General features: G+C 39.2%; 1 protein-coding gene across 1 annotated transcript in view; it reads right to left on the bottom strand.

Moving 5' to 3' along the window:
* Positions 1-19,313, bottom strand: part of LOC127673189 (uncharacterized) — a 234,185-nt gene that overhangs the window by 115,961 nt on the left and 98,911 nt on the right. Inside the window, 2 exon segments of the mRNA XM_052168797.1 lie at positions 6,006-6,744; positions 15,625-15,641. Coding sequence (XP_052024757.1) covers positions 6,006-6,744; positions 15,625-15,641 — 756 coding nt within the window.

The raw sequence follows: 19,313 nt of genomic DNA, 5'->3' as shown, positions 1-19,313 counted from the left end.
AAAGAATGACCCTTTGTATGAGGGCGCTGGTGTGTGTAGAAAATAGTTTGAGGAATGTCTTTGCTATGTAAATCTTACGTCTTCCTAAATGACTAGACTTGCAGTCTCCTGTCCCTGTTTAATTGTCTAAAGTGTAACACGGGGAGTGAAACTAACAGAGCGTTAGCCGGAGCTGAACTCATGCTGTCATTACAGATGTGTTTAAATAATGTTTAAATGTTTGTAGAGTGATTTCTCCTTGGGAAGGTGTATTAATTCTAAGATAGCAGTATCTTCATCCTTTTAGAATAATGTTTCTAAAAAAACATTATATTGACTCAGGACACCTTGCTGACAGTTTGATGCTGCCCAGGTAAGTGACCCTGCTTTCCTCTTGATTAAACTTCCTAAATTCTTTAGTTCAAGGGCTGCACCCGGAGGTTCACATCTCCTGTGCAGATGTGGATGCAGCTTTGTCTTCAACACATTGGACTTCAGTTTCTAAAGGATTCGATGCTCCTCTTCCTGTCCATTCTCCATCTCCGAGTTCGGGTCTTTCTTTTCCTTGTACGCCTGTCTTCTTAGGAAATTCATTAACGCCTGAAGTATCTCAACACCTTCTGGTCACAAAACGCCACTTAAGCATCGTCCTCACGTCTTCAGGAGTTCAAGGCCCAGATATAAACATATTAATAATGATTTACTGCAAGCCAGCAGCCATTATCAAATTAAATGGAGACACAATTGAGGGAATCCCACTGAATTCAGGGACAAGACAAGGATGCCCACTCTCCCCTTATCTATTCAATATAGTATTCAAAATGCCAGCTAGAACAATAAGACAAAAAACAGATGATACAAATTGGCCAAGAAGAAATAAAGGTATCACTGTTCACAGATGATAAGTTAGTATAAACAAGCAACCCCAAAAATTAGAGTAGAGAGCTTCACTAGCTGGTCAGCAAAGTAGCTGGATATAAAATTACCTCAAATAAATCAGCAACCTTCCTTTAGACAAATAATAAACAAGCTGAGAAAGAAATTATGGAAGCAGTTCGCTTCACAATAGTCACAAATAATATAAAATACCTTGGTGTGACTCAAACCAAAGAAGTAAAAGACCTGTGTATAAAGAACTTCAAGTGTCTCATGAAAGAAATTGAAGAATATTTCAGCAAATGGAGAGATCCTCCATGATCATGGATTGACAGAATTAACATAGTAAAAATGGCCATCATACCAAAAGCAATCTATAAATTCAGTGAAATCTCCACAAAATCCTAACACAATTCTTCAAAGACATGAAAAAACCAATTCTCAAATTCGTATGGAAAGGCAAAAACTCAGAATAGTGAAAACAATTCTCAACAATAAAAGGCTGCCCTTCTTCAGTTCTCAGAGGCCCTGTGGTCCTGGCTGTTGTCATTTTGTCTACGCCCTGCCCCACATTGACCTGGCAACAGCCTGGTGTGGAAACTCAGTCTAAATGGGGCTGACTCGGCCTCTGAGAGACACGCCCACAGTGTGGGCCACGCCCCTCTGTAGGCCCAGCCTCTCCCAACCATTTCCATGACTGATGTGGTTCATTGGGTGCAGGAAGCTCCCGGAGGCCCCGCCCCCTAATCAGGAAGTCCTGGCCCCATATTGACTCGGGCTCTCAGAGACACGCCCACAGTGTGGACCACGGCCCCTTCCTCCCCACCCCATACCGCACCTCCACCTAACACACCCTTGACTTCCTTTTACAAAACACAACACTGACAACCCTACACAGAGATGTGAAGAAGTCAACAGTGGAGTCACTTTGGGGGAAAGAGTGGAGGTGGAGACCATTTTTGCTCACGGTGGAAATGCCATCTGGGAAATCCAAGTCACCCACACAGTCCTTAGGGAGCCATGTTTCCCTGGCAGGACTGCCACCAGGTGCTCCCTCCACCCACGAGTCAGTTCTTGAGTCCTTGCCCTTGTTCTCATCTGTGGAGTGGGAGGGGTCATCCTAGGCTAACTAGCAATTTGCCCCTCCCAGACCAAGGGGAGAAACTGAGGTAAAGCTTATGAAGAGCTTTGATCTGTGTGGAACGAAGTCACTTGGCAGCCATATTGATTACAGTAATGAATGAAAATACTACCCCTGGTGAGGAGGGAAATGAGCGGGGAGCAAGGGGCAGAATATGTAGGAGTCTCTACGCCTGGTTTGTACCCACCCCGCCCCTTAACTTTTGAATGTCTATTTGGTCAGGCACAGTCACACAATACATTTAAGATCTGGTGGGAAAGCTAGTGCATGCACAAATTCCAATAAATAGATTATAGAAATATAAAATATTTTAATATAAAATCTATTATTTCTTATTATTTATATATTATATATTATAATATATTATATATCATTATATATATATATTATTATATATTATAATTAATCTGAGAAAATGATTTCATATTCTCTTGCAAGGCAAGACAGAGGGCCCCAGTGTCTAGATAAATAAACCGAGCGTCACAGCCACCATGATGGTCAACCTCAATTGTCTACTTGATAAGATCTAGAGTGGCCAGGGGTGTTGTGATCATAAAAAGAGAAAGAGGTGAGAGACTATGTTCTAATGGCAGTGTGGGGGAAGGGCGTGCCTCAGTGGGCCTACGCCAAGGCATTGCTTCCTCCTGAGGTTACCAGACACAAGACAAGTTATAGTACAGAAGAGAGTTTATTCAGGGCATGGAGAGGGGAGTCAAGAGGGAAGTAGAGGCAAAGAGAGGCAGAGAGAGGGAGAGAGTAGAGAAGCAGAGGCGGCCATGACCATGTGGAGAGAGGAGGGAGGGGAGAGGAAGGGAGGGGAACCCAAGAAGGGGCAAGAGAGAAGCTGAGAGCGAGAGGATAAGAGAGGGGGAGGGGCAAGCAGCCCCTTTTATAGTGCACCAGACCTACCTGGCTGTTGCCAGGTAACAGTGGGGAGGGGCATAGCTGGATGTTGCCAGGTAACTGTGTGGAGGAGCTTAGACAGAATCCTAACAAGGGGGAGGTTCCTCGGGGCGTGGCTGTAAGGGACGGCCTTGGTTGTCTTAACTGGTGTGGGAAGCCCCACCCACTGTGGGCGGCACCATTCCCTGGCTAGAATCCCGGGCAGTGTGTGGAAAGGGGCTGAGCAGCAGCAGGCGTTCTTTGCTCTTTGCATCCTGATTATTTACACACCTGATGTGAGTGCGCAGCTGCTTCACACTTCAGAGTGACATCCTCACCATGAGGGACTTTACTGTGAACCGTGAGCTGGAATAAACCTGTTCTCCTGACAGAGTATTTTATCAAACAACAGCAGTGATTAAGATACTTGTGAATTGACCTTTATCCAGTCAAGGTGGTCACAATGAGAGGTAATATCGTACTTTGTTTAAAGAAATTTTTATTAGATATTTTCTTATTTACATTTATTTTTTTGTTTTTGTTTTTTGAGACAGGGTTTCTCTGTATAGCCCTGGCTGTCCTGGAACTCACTCTGTAGATCAGGCTGGCCTCAAACTTAGAAATCCACCTGCCTCTGCTTCCTAAGTGCTTTTTTAATTTTTTTTTTATTTTTATATTTATTTATATTTTTATATATTTTTATATTATACATACATATGTTTATATTTAATTTTATTTACATTTCAAATGCTATCCCCTTTCCCCATTTCCCCTCTGAAAACCCTCTATCCCATCCCCCCTTCCCATGCTCGCTAACCCACCCACTCCTGCTTCCCTAACCTGGTATTCTCCTACCCTGGGGCAATGAGCCTTCATGGGTCCAAGGGCCTCTCCTCTCATGGATGTCCGACCAGGCCATCCTCTGCTACCCATGTGTGTGGAGCCAAGGGTCCCTCCATGTGCACACTTCGGTTGGTGGTTAGGTCCCTGGGAGCTCTGGGGTTACTAATTGGTTAATATTATTGATTCTCCTATGGGGCTACAAACACCTTAAATTCCTTGGGTCCTTTCTATAGCTCCTCCATTGTTGACCCTGTGCTCAGTTCAATGTCTTGTCTGAGAGCGTCCACTTCTGTGTTTGTCAGGCACTGGCAGAGACTCTCAGGAGACAACTATATCAGGCTCCAGTCAGCAAACACTTGTTGGCATCCACAATAGTGTCTGGGTTGGGTATATGAGCTGGTTACTGGCCCCAATATGCTTGCATTACCCTAACTCACCCAGACTGTTATTGCAACAACACTGAAGGTAAGAGGAGGTCTTTTGTCCACTGTCCATCTCTGCTGCCTGGTCTCAAGGTGGTCACAAGATAGCTTGAAAATTTGACCAGAGTGTATATTAGGCAGAGAGAAAATAAAGGCCCTACAGATTTTTTATACAGGGTCATGGAGGCATTTTTGACAATACACAACCTTGGACCCTGAATCAGCAGAAGCAAAGGAAGGAGACATCAAGAAATTTTCAAGTCGGGGGATGAAATTGATAAAATAGAAAGAGAACAATTCAGAGAATTAATGAAACAGGGAGTTGGTCTTTTGATCCTTTTATTAGACAAGATGAACAAACCCCTATTAAAAGATAAAGAATATACAAATTAATGAAATCTAAAATGAAATGGGGGATTAATTAACAGGTAATGAAGAAATCCAGAGAGTAGTAAAGACATAGTTTAAAAAGGGTGAATTCCACCAACTAGGAAATTCTAAAACAAATAGCTAACTTCCTCAATAGATTCCACATCCCAAAATTAAACTAGAGAAAAACAACTTAAACTGACATAATCATGAAGGAAAACAGAATTCATTAAAAATATGTCCCCAATATGAGCCCATGTCTATGAGTTTTAGGGTAGCGTCCTACCAGACTTTCAAAAAGGATTTAACAAGAATTCAGTGTATTCAACAATATAGAAACAAAATAAATATTATTCAATTTATTTTCTGAACCCCTGATTACTCATATATCCAGTCAGGAAAGACTGAACAATTAAAGAGAATTACAGACAAATTATCCCTAAAACCACAAATTCAAAAATACTTAAAAGATAAAACAAATAAAATAAAATATAAAACACATCAAAAGATCGTCCACCATTAACAATGAAAAAGGCTTTATTCTAGAAACAGTGATGGTTCAACAAAATGGGGTTAAAGTGTAAGAAAAACCAAGAATTGATCATCTCATGAGGTAATGTAAAATCCTCTGACAATATTCAACACCACTTCATGATAAAATTCTCGGAGTTCTGGTGCTTACTGGGGCTGGAACACGGCTCCTTCTATTCCATTATCAGCAGCTTTCAATATTTCAAATACATCACTGCCTAATCGTGGCTTTCCTGGAACTTGCTTAGAGATCTACCTTGATCTCAAAGATCTTCATGACTCTGTCTTGTGAACGGTGGGTTAAAAAGCATTTAACACCATGCCTGGAACTAAGCTTTTCTGTTTATATTTTAAAATCAGAACCCAGAATCCAAATCTATCCCTTGGCAATTTGACACATTCTTGTATCTTCATATGTCTACATCAAAACAATAACCAGGTAATAATAATTCCTAACATGATACAGTTCTCTTTCATAAAACTGCAAACCCATATGTTTAGCTGAATGTAGTGTTGTCCTAATGTAACTATTCCTTTAATGCCATTGAATATCGTTGATTACAGGATTAAACTGGATTCAACTTCCTGATGATGCCTTGTATTTTGAACCTTTCTTTTTTTTATTTTTCCTTTCTTAGTTTCTATGTTTGTTAAAAATTTTCATGCCAAATTCTATGCGGTGATTTTTGTGACTTACTTTGTCAATACAATTAATGTAAACATCTTTACCTCAACCTCAAGGAAACTCTTCAGACGAGGGCAGCAAACTTCTTTGCAAAAGCATAAAACAAACAAACAAACAAACAAACAAAAAACCATCTCCAGAGTGGAAATAATCCCAAGCACCCATGTCTATCATATCCTACTATGATACCCTCCTAACTCCCACTTAATTCATCATCATATTCATTAATTTTCTCTCCAGGACACAGAATTTGGGGACTTATCCCTGGTGAAAACACTTTACCACATTGATTACATTAATAAGGTTTCTTTCCAGTATGTGTTCTTTTATGTCTTTGGAGATGACTGGGTCTTGCAAAGGCTTTACCACATTGATTACATTCATAAGGTTTCTCTCCAGTATGTGTTCTTTTATGTCTTTGGAGATGACTGGGTCTTGCAAAGGCTTTACCACATTGGTTACATTCATAAGGTTTCTCTCCAGTATGTGTTCTTTTATGATATTGGAGATCACTGTGACGGGCAAAAGCTTTACCACATTGATTACATTCATAAGGTTTCTCTCCAGTATGTGTCCTTTTATGATATTGGAGATAACTGTGACATGCAAATGCTTTACCACATTGATTACATTTATAACGTTTCTCTCCAGTATGTGTTTTTTTATGTCTTTTGAGAACACTGTGACATACAAAGGCTTTACCACATTGATTACATTCATGAGGTTTCTCTCCAGTATGTGTTCTTTTATGTCTTTGGAGTTGATTGGGTCTTGCAAAGGCTTTAACACATTGATTACATTCATATGGTTTCTCTCCAGTATGTGTTCTTTTATGATATTTGAGATTACTGGATCTTGCAAAGGCTTTACCACATTGATTACATTCATATGGCTTCTCTCCAGTATGTGTTCTTTTATGATCTTGGAGATGACTGGATCTTGCAAAGGCTTTACCACATTGATTACATTCATATGGTTTCTCTCCAGTATGTGTTCTTTTATGATATTGGAGATGACTGGGTCTTGCAAAGACTTTACATTCATATGGTTTTTCTCCACTATGACTTCTTAAAGGCCTGCAACAATAATTAGCACATGTGCAACCTTTATTGTATTAATTACTCTTATGAATCTTGTAATCAGTTTGAATTATGTTTACAATTTGGTATATGGTAGAAAAGCATCAGATCCTAAGGTTTTAGCCCTTTGCATGTTTATGGTGTTCTCCCTCATCATGAGTTGTTCAAGTCACTTGTGATCGTTATTACATGGCTCATATTTATAACATCCTCTTTATATAAGGGATTTTTATATAATATATTTCAGCTATCTGAAGAAAGTTTGAACAACTCTCATCTTTGCAACACTAATTACATTCATAATTTTCCCTATAGAGTGAATTACAACACATTTTACTGTGAACCAGGATACACAGAAAAATTTCCAAATTCCTAGTACCCATAAAGATTTTCTACACTATGAGTTTGGGGATATTCCCCGTAAAATTATAAAACCACTTAGTTGCAAATGTACATCATATTCCTAATGTCTATCAAAGGCAGAATGCTACATATCTTTTCATTGTTCTAGAACAAAAAAAATTGTTTCTTCCTTCAATATCCCTATAATCTTACTATGGACAATATGCTTATTAGGATGTTTTGGATATACATTTTTCTCTATTCAATATACAATTTCTAAGTACTATGAGACTATACAGATTGACAGGTGCATAGCATAGTTCTAGAGGAGCTACATATCAAATGGATACACTAACCAGATATCAGATCTTAAGGTATATGGTTTTGTCAGAATATTATAATTAGACCTACTCTTAAAGGACTGTTATTTTACACTCTTGCTTTTCAATGGAGACTCCAGAACATATGGACACTTCCTCAGAGGCAAATTTGTATCAGCTTGCACATAAAAATTACCTTTCATGTCTTCTACTAATTTGACAATTTTCTTCAAGATGATGGTCTCCCCGATAATAGCCTAAAACACAGTACCAGAAAATCAATGATATACTATTGGAAATTAGGCAAAATTCAAGGTACTCTGAATTATCACTGCATTATGAATGTTACAATTAAAATTCAGTAAAACAGAATTATTCAGCTCAATCTTCATTATTCACAATTAAAATAATAGAAGATCATCAATAACCAAGAAACATTTCTTTCCTTTAGAAAAAAAATAACAGTCTTACCTATAGCTTCGAGGTTCAGGTAGGTTTCCAACATCACATCTTTGTAGAGATTTTTCTGTGAAGGATCCAGCAAACTCCACTCTTCCCCAGTGAAGTTCACATGTACATCATCAAAAGTCACGGCATCCTAAATATCCCAAACATGTGTATAACACAAAGGATCATATTAACATCACTGTAAAGGAAATATACGCTTCCTCAAAAACATATACATATAATTTTGGCACATGATGCACTTGTATTCTGACTCAGTATTTATAATCACTGTGTCATTTTAGAGGGATCTTGATTTATAAGATTTAGGTATGTCAATTTTGAACATGTTGAATAGGATACTGCCTTGCCAGAGAAATGCCAATTGAGAGGTTGATGCAGGGGAAACAGATCCACAAAACTGAGCACACATCTGAAAAATTGTATGAACGATTACTAACTACAAAACTCATGGGCAAGCTGGGTGTATTTGCTCATGCCTTTAATCACAGAGTTACAGGCAGGTATATGTCATTTAGCTTGACGGCAGCATGGCCTATATAATGTGTTCTAGGAGACCCAAAATTATATATTAAGTACATCAACACTCTACCAAAATCAACCAAGGAAACAAAAATAATAGAGAACTCACAATTCTTTACTAAAAGTTCCTACAATGAATGATGCATTCATTTCAGATCTGTGTTAATGTTGCAGAAACATGAAGTGCATCAGTTTAAACTATAACATTAATAAAATTTTACTAAAAGAGAATGCATGATTAAATAGTTACAAATGAACAGATGAAAATAATAGTAATATAAATGTTGATTATAAATAAGCAATGTAGGTTTGGAGAGAGAATTCATCAGTGGCGAGCTCTTGCTTGTCTTCCACATAATGGTGGTCAATTTCTCACAAACACACAGGACCAACAACTACTCATTACTTCAAAACAAAGAGTTCTGAGGCCATCTTCTGACAATAGTAAAGGTGAGAAACATGATATTCTTATTCATGCACACATGCAATAGTGTCGTATTAATACAAACATTTCAGAACAAAGAGAAGACTGAGGCAGAATGGCATACACCATGCACACAATGACCCTGAAATTTCAGATAATATTGATATCATGAACATATGCAATCCTTAGAAATAGAAAGGAACCTATATATTTGGCTATATTTCAAAACTAAAGATATGGATATAAAACAGCTTATCCTCTGATACATCTCCCCAGGCCTGACTCTGCCTTCTTAATGTATATTATAAAGGAAAATATAGTTTGGACACAGGTGCATAGACACCACCCATGCTTCTACAAGAAAGCAACTAGTCCAGATGTTTCGAACAGAATTACAATCAGCCATGATATTGGAGTTATTCATAGGTCATGGCCTCAACTTCCAAGTAAGAAGCACCAGTAGAAATCTCACAGGAAGTCACATCTGGTTGATGCTTCCAATCCAACCCCACAGTGGACCTACCACCCCAGCACCCACTGCTCAGCTGCATGTTCCTCCCCATTGGTCAGTGTCCCATGCTCAGGTATCTTTCAAATCCAGCCCAGGCCCACTGGCTTATGAATAGTGTCACCCTCAGTGGAAGACACTTCCCACTTCAATCATCCACACTATCTCACACAGACATTGCAACCAGCCATTCTGATGAGGGCACACCCTCAACTGAGGCTCCTTCAGATGACTGTAGCTCTGAAATAATGAAATGCTCGCAGACTTACCTCTCTCTTGACTATGTCGCTTTGTGGATTGAGAAGAGCATCTCTTACTGCCCACCTCCTCTCCTAGCTTTCAACATTAACCAGCAATCTCTCTTGAACATAACAAAAATGTCAGTAAAAGAGGCTACACTCAGCCAACACAATGAAAATCTAGACAGAAAACTATAACACAGGAATAAACACCCTCACAAACAAGACAAACTGAGAAACCTTACCTAGACCAATAATCACTACAAATGATGCTGCCTAGACACCTGCATGGAAAGATAAGCAATACCAGGCAGGAAAATAAGTCACTATCCTCAGGGTCTCACTCCTCTCCTTTCCCACAAACAACCTCCTTCACATCTGACTCTTACATGTTTCAGTTGCGTTTAGTTTCTCAGTACATGATAGAGAGGGAGAAGGAAGAAGAAGAACAAGAAGAGGAAGAAGAAGAAGAAGAAGAAGAAGAAGAAGAAGAAGAAGAAGAAGAAGAAGAAGAAGAAGAAGAAGAAGAATTAGAGGAGGAGGAAGAGGAAGAGGAGGAGAAGGAGGAGGAAGATGTAAAAGATCAATCAGCATAAAGGTCTCAAAAATATTTGAAATGAAATAATGAATGGAAAATTTTTCTAAAGCAGAAAAGGTGCCCGTTAATGTACCAGAAACATCAAAAATACCAAACAATGGGAAAAAAGTCCCTTTGCTACGAATAATCACAACACTAAACATATTAAATAAATATAAAAAAGCTACAGCCAAAAAAACAAAGTAAACAATAGAATGAGTAATGTATGAAATCAGACCTATTAGATTCATATCTGTCTTCTATTTTTTAAGGCATTAATTCATTACTTATACAATGTTCTCCCTGCATGTATTCCTGCAGGCCAGAAGAGGGCACAAGACCCCATTCCATACAGTTATGAGCAACCATGTGGTTGCTAAGAATTAAACAAATGGCCTGTGTAAGAACAACCAGAGCTGTTAACCTTTGAGCCATCTCTCCAGCCCTAACCTTGCCTTCTTAATGTATATTATAAAAGACAAAAAGGTTTGGACCCAGATGATGCATAGTCATAGAAACCACCCATGCTTATACAAAAAAGCAACTGGTCCCAATGTTTTGGACAGAATTACAGTCAGCCATGATACTGAAATTATTCAGAGATCATGGCCTGAACTATGAAGTAAGAAGCACCCCTAGAAACCTCACAGAAAGTCACATCTGGCTGATGCTTCTGATCCAACCCCATAGAGGACCCACCACCCCAGTGCATACAGCTCAGCTGCATGTTCCTTCCCATTGTGGGCAGTGATCCTGTACTCACCATGTCTTGATTTCAGCGTTTCCCTGAGGTCCCTTCACAGCACACAACAGCAGAGCTCAGAGCAGGACACAGAGAACCATTCAAGCTGCACACCCACAGGGAACACCTCAGAAGAAGAAGATGAGGGCGGGAGTGAAGAAGATCAATCAGCATAAATGTCTAGAAAACATTTCCAATAAAATCCTAAATGAAAATTTCCTAAACTAAAGAAGGTGCCTGTGCAATAGCCAGAGTTATTATAAATATATAGCCAGAGTTAATGTAAAAGCATGCAAAATACCAAACAGATTGGGGAAAAGTCCCTTTACTGCACAATAATTGAAACACTAAGCATCTAAAGTAAAGCAATAAAAAAAAAAAAACTACTACAAAAATTAACAAAACTAACAAACAAACAAACAAACAAACAAACAAAAATCAAGTTACCCTGGGTCCTAGCCCCGCCCATCCCACGGCCCTTCAGCCCAGCCAGCTGCAACCTGATTATTTATGTTCCTTGGGAAAGCGCCAGCCCAGACCTCTGTAAACTCTACCAGGTCTTTGTCATGTCACAGCCCAGCCTGTGTCATTAAGGATGAGGATGCAGTTTATTGGCCTGTAAATTCCCTACCTGTCTCACCAGCTCACAGCCAGAAGCCATGGCCGGGCGCACAGCCCAGATATCCAGGGTGGCCAGGTTCGGCTTCCATTCCCACAAGAGGGTTGTGCTAGGAGCCCACTGTGCCCGCCTGGAGGAGCATAGAGCGGGTTTGCACTCTGCCCCATTGCAAACTTTTCAGAGCGGGAAGCCTGCGCCTTGCCTGTCCACTGTCCCAGCCTGGAGCACAGAGAGGGTTTGCACTCCGCCCAGCTGCAAACTTTCCCGAGCGGGAAGCCCGTGTTATGCCCATCCACTGTCCCTGCCCAGAGCACAGAGAGGGTTTGCACTCTGCCGCACTGCAAACTTTACACAGCAGGAAGCCTGTGTCTTGCCCATACACTGTCCACACCTGGAGCACAGAGAGAGTTTGCACTCGGCCCCGCTGCAAACTTTCCAGAGCGGGAAGCCTGCGCCTTGCCCGTCCACTGTCCCTGCCAGGAGCACAGAGAGGGTTTGGACTCCGCCCCACTGTAAACTTTACACAGCGGGAAGCCCGAGTCTTGCCAGGCCTCTCCAAACTTACAGATTGCTTCTGTGGAGACAACAGGAGGATAGCGCGGTGTGACTTGAGAACTCACACACACCCACAGCATGGAACACTATCTTCATCCGGATGCAGATGTGAAAGCGGTCCCGATCCAAAATTCCAGGCTGGGCAGCTCAGAGCCCGGGAAGCTGAGCAATTCCAGTAGCTGTAAATGTGCGCGCTCACCTCCTTCCCGCCTCTGCCAGACCTCCGACCCACGTGCACATTCAAACTCCCAGCCCACTTTCATTCATAAAATAGAAGACAGGAAATGACGACATTCCAGGAGGCTGGATGCAGGGCGGGCTCTGTGGTGACGTCAGGGGTGGTGCCAGCGGTTGCATGGTGACGGACAGGGACACCAACATGGTGCCCGCCAGGGGCTGAGGTGCAAGGTCACGGCGCGGGGTCGGGGCTCAGGGAATGTCAGGGGGCGTGGCCAGCGGTTGCTGGGTGTCAGTCAGGGAATCCAACATGGCTCCCGCCCCGGGCTGAGATAGATGAGCAAGGGGCAGGGATGGCGTGATGTCAGGCGCAGGGCCAGCAGTCTCTGAGTGACTGACAGTGATGCCAATGTGACATTTTCACTGAATTTGAAGAAATATATAAATATGTGTGTTAAATTTGAAGAATTTGATTTGCAATAATACACATGAAAGTGTACACATAGATAATACATCAAAACTGATTGACAAACCATGTACAAAATTCTAATCAAAATGATGGCTTTCATGGAAAAATACTTCTTATAAAATTGAAGAAATATACAGAAAATTTATTTAAAATTAAGATTTGGCATTGAAAATAAATACACATAAAAAGTTGACAAAGAAAACTAAATGTGTAGGCAAACTCAATTTTAGGAAAAAATTGAAAAATAAGTGTTAAAATTGAAGAATATGTTGGAAAATAATAATGGTAAAAGATAAATCATCTTTACTAAATCAGGCACTTACAGACATTTCTTATTAAATTAATGATTTTCATGGAAAATATTTCTGATAAAATTGAAGCAGTGTATAGAAAATTAGTGTTAAAGATTTTTCATGGGAAATTATTCAGATAGTATTGTGTACATAAAAACATCTCTAAATAATTGAAAAATTAAATAGAAATATTTTCTGTTAAAATTAAAGTTTCTCTTAACTAATATTCAAGTAATATTGAAGAAATATATATAGATATATGTTAAAATTGAAGAATTAGTTGGAAAATAATAATAGTAAAATAGTAAACATAGAAAATATACTTAGAACATTGTCCAAGAACCTAGAAACAATTTTAGTAAAATTGAAGATTTTGATGGAAAATATTTCTAATACAATTGAAGTAATATACAGGAAATATATTATAATTTAAGATATCAGAAAAGATAATACAGATAAAATATTAGACATATAAAATATTTCTAAACTAATTGAAAAAGGTAGTAGAAAGATTTACAGAAAATATTTGTGAAAAAATTAAGTAGAACTTGAAATAGTGAAGGTTTTAATTGAAAAATAATACAGATAAATTGTAGACATTGAAGGGAGCTAGGATTTTTCAGAATCCATAATTGAGGCAGCAGGCCGACTTAGAGCCCAGGCATGCTGCACAAGCTTGAAGCAAGGTTGTGGTTGAGTCATTCCACAAACAGACAGGCCATAAAAGATAACACATTGCCCAGCAACATATATGATATTATTTGTGAATTAGGCATAGAAAACAAGTATAAAATGTTAATACCTGAACCCTTAAGGATTATATAGTTACATTCTCAAAAATTGACCATATTATTGGACACAAAACAAACTTCAGTAAATACAAGGATTTTGCATTAATCCCTATGGGACTACCATGGATTTAGGCTGGTATTCAATAATGAAAATAACAACAGAAAGCCCACATATACTTGGAAGCTTAACAACTATCTCCTCTATAAAAACTTGGTCAGAAAATAAATACAGAAATAAATCAAAGGTTTTTTTTTTTTAATTCAATGAATATAAAGGCGTGGCAGATCCAAAGTATATTACAACATGAAAGCAGTGCTAAGAGAAAACTCATAGCTCTGAGTGCCTCCATAAAAAAAGTGGTGAGAACATACACTAGTACCTTAACAGCTCATCTGAAAGCTGTAGAAGAAAAAGAAGCAAATATACACAAGAGGAATAGACAGCAAGAAATATTCAAACTCAGGGATGAAATCAACCAAGTAGAAACAAAAAGAAATGTACAAAGAAAACCAGGAGCTGGTTCTTTGAGAAACTCAGCAAGATAAACACTTAGCCAGACTAACCACACGGGACAGAGATAATATTCAAATTAACACAGTAACAAATGAAAAGGGAGGCATAATGACAGAAAGTGAGGAAATTAAAAAAAAATAATTTCTTAAGATCCTACTATAAATGCCTATATTAATAAAATTCACAGAGAAAAAGGAGGGAGGTGATTGGAGAATGGATGGAGAGAAGAAGTTTTACGGGACATATGGGGAGGGGGATTTGGGCAAGGGGAAATCATTTGGAATATAAACAAAGAACATAGAAAATAAAAATATTAAAAAAGAAAAACTCTAAGAGGTGGAGTAAATAGATTAATTTCCTAGACAGAAAACTGGTGACAAAGATAATCAGGATGAGGTAAAACATCTAAAGAGTCCCAGAATATTTAATGAAATAGAAGCAGTCATTAGAAACTTCTCTATCAAAAAACAAAGCCAAGGTCCAGATGATTTTAGTTCAGAAATGTATCATACCTTCAAAGGAGATCTTATAGCATTTTACACTATTCCATAAAATAGAAACAGAAGGAATACTACCCAATTCTTTCTATGAAGTTACAGTTACACTGATACTTAAACCACAAAAAGACACGGTAATAAAGAAAAGTACTCACCAATTTCCCTTGTGAATGTCTATGCAAAATTACGCAATAGTATACCCACATACCGAATCCAAGAACACATTTAAATGATATTCCAACAAGAACAAGTAGGCTTAATCTCAGGGATTCATGGATGGTTCAATATGGAAATGCGTCAACATAATACAAAATATAATCAAATTAAAAAATAAACAACCAACATGATCATCTTATTAAATGGTGATAAATCATTTGACAAAATTCAACACCCCTGCATGGTAAAAGTGGTACAAAGATGAAAAATTCAGGGTCCATACCCAAACATAGTAAAAGTAATATGCAGCAAATAAATAGCCAATATCAAACTAAGTGGAGAGAAAATTGACGCAATTCTACTAAAATCAGGCACTAAATTAGACTGCCTTCTCGCTCGTTATCTATTCAATATAGTACTAAAAGTTCTATCCAAAGCAATTAAACAACAAAAGGAGGTGAAAGGGATAAAATTTAGTAAGTAAGAAGTCAAAGTATCACTATTTACAGATGATATGATAGTATAGTTACGTGACTCCAAAAATTTCACCAGAGAACTCCTTAACCTGATAAACAACTTCAGAAAAATGTCTGAATAGAAAATTAACTAAAATAAATCAGTAGCCTTCCTCTACACAAAAGATAAAAAGGCTGAGAAAGAAATTTAGGAAACAACAACCTTCACAATATTATCAATTAATATAAAATGCCTTGGTGTTACTTTAACAAAGAAATTGAATGATCTGTATGACAAGACTTCAAGTCCCAGGAAAAGAAATCAAAGAAGACCTCAAAAGGTGGAACGGTTTCCCATGCTCATGGATTGACAGGATTAATATATTAAAAATGGCCATCTTGCAGAAAGCAACATATGGATTTGGTGTAATCCCCATCAAAATTCCAAATCAATCCATAAGAGTTAAAAAGAGCAATGTGCAAATTCATCTGGAATAACTAAAAACCCAGGATAGTGAAAACTATTCTCAGCAGTAAAAGAACATGTGCGGGAGTCATGGTCTCTGACCTTACACTGTATTACAGAGCATTAGCGATGGAATCTGTTTGGTATTGGTAAGAGTCAGGAAGATTGTTCGTTGGAACAGAATTGAAGTCCCAGAAATTAAGTCACACGCAACTATGGTCGTTTGATCTTTGATAAAGTAGCTAAAATCATCCAGTGGAGAAAAACAAACAAACAAACAAAACAAAAAACAAAACAAAACAAAAAAAAGCAAACAAACAAAAAAAAAAAACCTCAGCATTTTCAAGATATGATGTTGTTTCAACTGGTGGTCAGTATGTAGAAGAATGCAAACTGATTTATTCTTTTCTCCCTGCACAAAGGCTAAGTTCTAATGGATCAAGGATCTCTGCATAAAGCCAGATACACTGAATCTAATGGAAGAGAAACTAGGGAAGAGCCTCAAACACGTACGCACAGGGAAATTTTTCCTGAGCAAAACACCAATGGCTTTAGCTCAAAGATTACAAATAGAAAAATGTGTCCTCATAAAACTGCTGTCAATAGAACAAAACAGCAGCCAAAAGATTTAGAAAAGATCTTATTAATCATACAAACGATAGAGGGCTAATATCCAATATATAAAAAGAACTTAGGCAAATGGATGCAGCTAGAGAACCTCATACTAAGTGAGGTAACCCAGTCTCAAAAGATGAATCATGGTATGTATTCACTAATAAGTGGTTATTAACCTAGAAAACTGGAATACCCAAAACATAATCCACACATCAAATGAGGTATAAGAAGAAAGGAGGAGTGGCCCCTTGTTCTGGAAAGACTCAGTGAAGCAGTATTCGGCAAAACCAGAACGGGGAAGTGGGAAGGGGTGGGTGGGAGGACAGGGGAAGAGAAGGGGACTTATGGGACTTCCGGGAAGTGGGGGACTAGAAAAGGGGAAATCATTTGAAATGTAAATAAAAAAATATATCAAATTAAAAAAATAAGGCTGCTATGAACATAGTGGAGCATGTGTCCTTATTACATGCTGGGGTGTAATGTGGGTATATGCTCAGGAGTGGTATAGTGGGGTCCTCTGGTACTATTATGCCCAGTTTCTGAGGATCTGCCAGACTGATTTCCAGAGTGCTTGCACCAGCTTGCAATCCCACCAGCAGTGCAGGAGTGTTTCTCTTTCTCCACATCCTCTCCAGCATCTGCTGTCACCTGAGTTTTTGATCTTAGCCTAACCAGGTGTCCCTCAACAGACGAATGTATACAGAAAAGGATTTACATTTTCACAATGGAGTTGTAGTATTCATGTATAAAAAAGACTGAATTCATGAAATTTCCAGGCAAATGGATGGAACTAGAAAATAGCATCCTGAGTGAGGTAACCTAGACACAAAACAAACAAACAAAAAACAACAAAACATAAAACCAAAACCAAAACCAAACCAAACAAAAACAATAACAAAAACAAAAAAACCCTTCACAACAAAGGAATGTTGCTTCAATTGAGATTCTGGAAGATACCAATTTTATAGACCTTCAGAGATGGGCAGTGGTGGGGAGAGGCAGATACCTTGATACCCTTGTAGGGCCAAAAGCCTGTCTTTACCAACGAGAGTTTCGCCATTCTTCTAGTAAATGGAAAGAAACTGGATGGATTTTCAGGGTTTAGAAATGACAAGGAACTGAGCGGACAGAAACAATCAGAAAACACGGGGTCTGCAGCACATCTACTGCATACTCACAGCTGAGCACCAAGCTTTTCTGCCAGCATTTAGTAATGCGCCCTGGGTTCAAATCCAATCCCACCTCATCCTGCCAGGAACAAACCGATCTGGATAACAAGACAAAAGCACCAAAACAAAATCCCCCACGAGGTTGGAAATGACCTTCAGACTTTCAGCCAGGGCCTACTAACAGCCATGAAGAACTTGACTCAGTGGGAAAGTCATAGTTATTTGCACCCTGAGAATGGAAAAGGTGGACGCTCACCACAGTCATTCCTTTGTGGAGGAAGAGCTGCCCCACGGCGACCCCTGCTGTGAAGAAGAGGCAGTGCATGGAGCTCAGAGGCAGAGCTGTGGATCTAGGGAGCTTTGGAGCTTCCGGCTCCTTCCTTGGTCCCTGCTCCAGCTGTGGCCTCTACAAGTCTGGACAAGCGGACAGGGGGGCTAACTATGGACTTGCCCAGGATTGCAGGGTTTGCCTAAAACTCGGGGTATGCAAGTACGTCATAAGGGGTCATCTTCTGTTTTCCCTGTCAGTCACGTGTACCCTTGGGTCTTGTCTCCAAGGCAACAGGCCAAAGTACAGTGAAATGGAAAAGACAAGCTGAGAGGTAAGAACAGTAGACCCCTAATCCGTGCCATCCCGGAAACCTTAGGCAAACAGAAATGAAAGAAGCTGCAATGAGATTTGTGTTTGCACTGAGTTTGTCATGTTCCTGGAGAAGAGGGTGGTGTCCCGAGTCTTGGCAAACTTGTAGAGCTGAAAAGGTCATTTATCTAAGGTAGACCAAAAGAAGTGCAGCTTCAACCGAGATTCAAGCAAATACTAAGTTTGTAGACCTCTAGTATTGGGTGGTGGAGGGGTGGGGAAGATGCTTTGGTATGCCCTGTGTGTCCGTTGTTTTATGTCCCAGCACACATGAAAACCAGGATGTCAAAGTCTCCTAAGGACTTTTTTTAAAAACAAACCACCAGTTACTACTATAACTGAAGGTAGGAAAGAGTAGAATATCCTCTCCTGGCTCAAAGAAAACATTTAATTGGGGTTGTCTTTCAATTTCAGAAGTTTAGAACATTTTCCTCATAGGAGGAAACATGGTACACATAAAGGCAAACATAATGCTGGAGAAGGATATGAGAGTTCTGCATCTTGATCCAAAGAAAGTTAGGAAGAGCCATCTTCCAGGGTGCTAAAAGGAGGGGTTCTTCAGAACTGGGAGGATCCCCAAAGCCGACCCCAACACTGTTAAACTTTCTTCCAAAAAACTACATCTCCTATTATTTCCACTCCCTCCTCCACATAAATCATACCTACCACATTCCACTGCCTGGCCCCATATGATTGTTCAAACACAAGAGAGTATGGGAACCATACTTAAAGAAAGCATATTGCAAAACATTCTGTCAGCCATTCTCTAGGTTAGCCAATATTTGGATGGGCAAATTCCAAGGCAAATGCATTTATTCAAAACACACGGTCTCCAATGTCAAAAGGAACCATCATCTATCAATGTCTCAAAAATGTTAAAAGTCCAAACATCAAAGACTCTTCTGTGATTAATCCTATCATGCAAGAGTAATATACTATATTTTTGGAAAC

Source organism: Apodemus sylvaticus, chromosome 22 (assembly GCF_947179515.1).
Source record: "Apodemus sylvaticus chromosome 22, mApoSyl1.1, whole genome shotgun sequence".
In the NCBI taxonomy this organism is placed as follows: domain Eukaryota; kingdom Metazoa; phylum Chordata; class Mammalia; order Rodentia; family Muridae; genus Apodemus; species Apodemus sylvaticus.
Note: the sequence above shows the minus strand (reverse complement) of the source record. Positions and strands in the feature narration are given on the sequence as shown.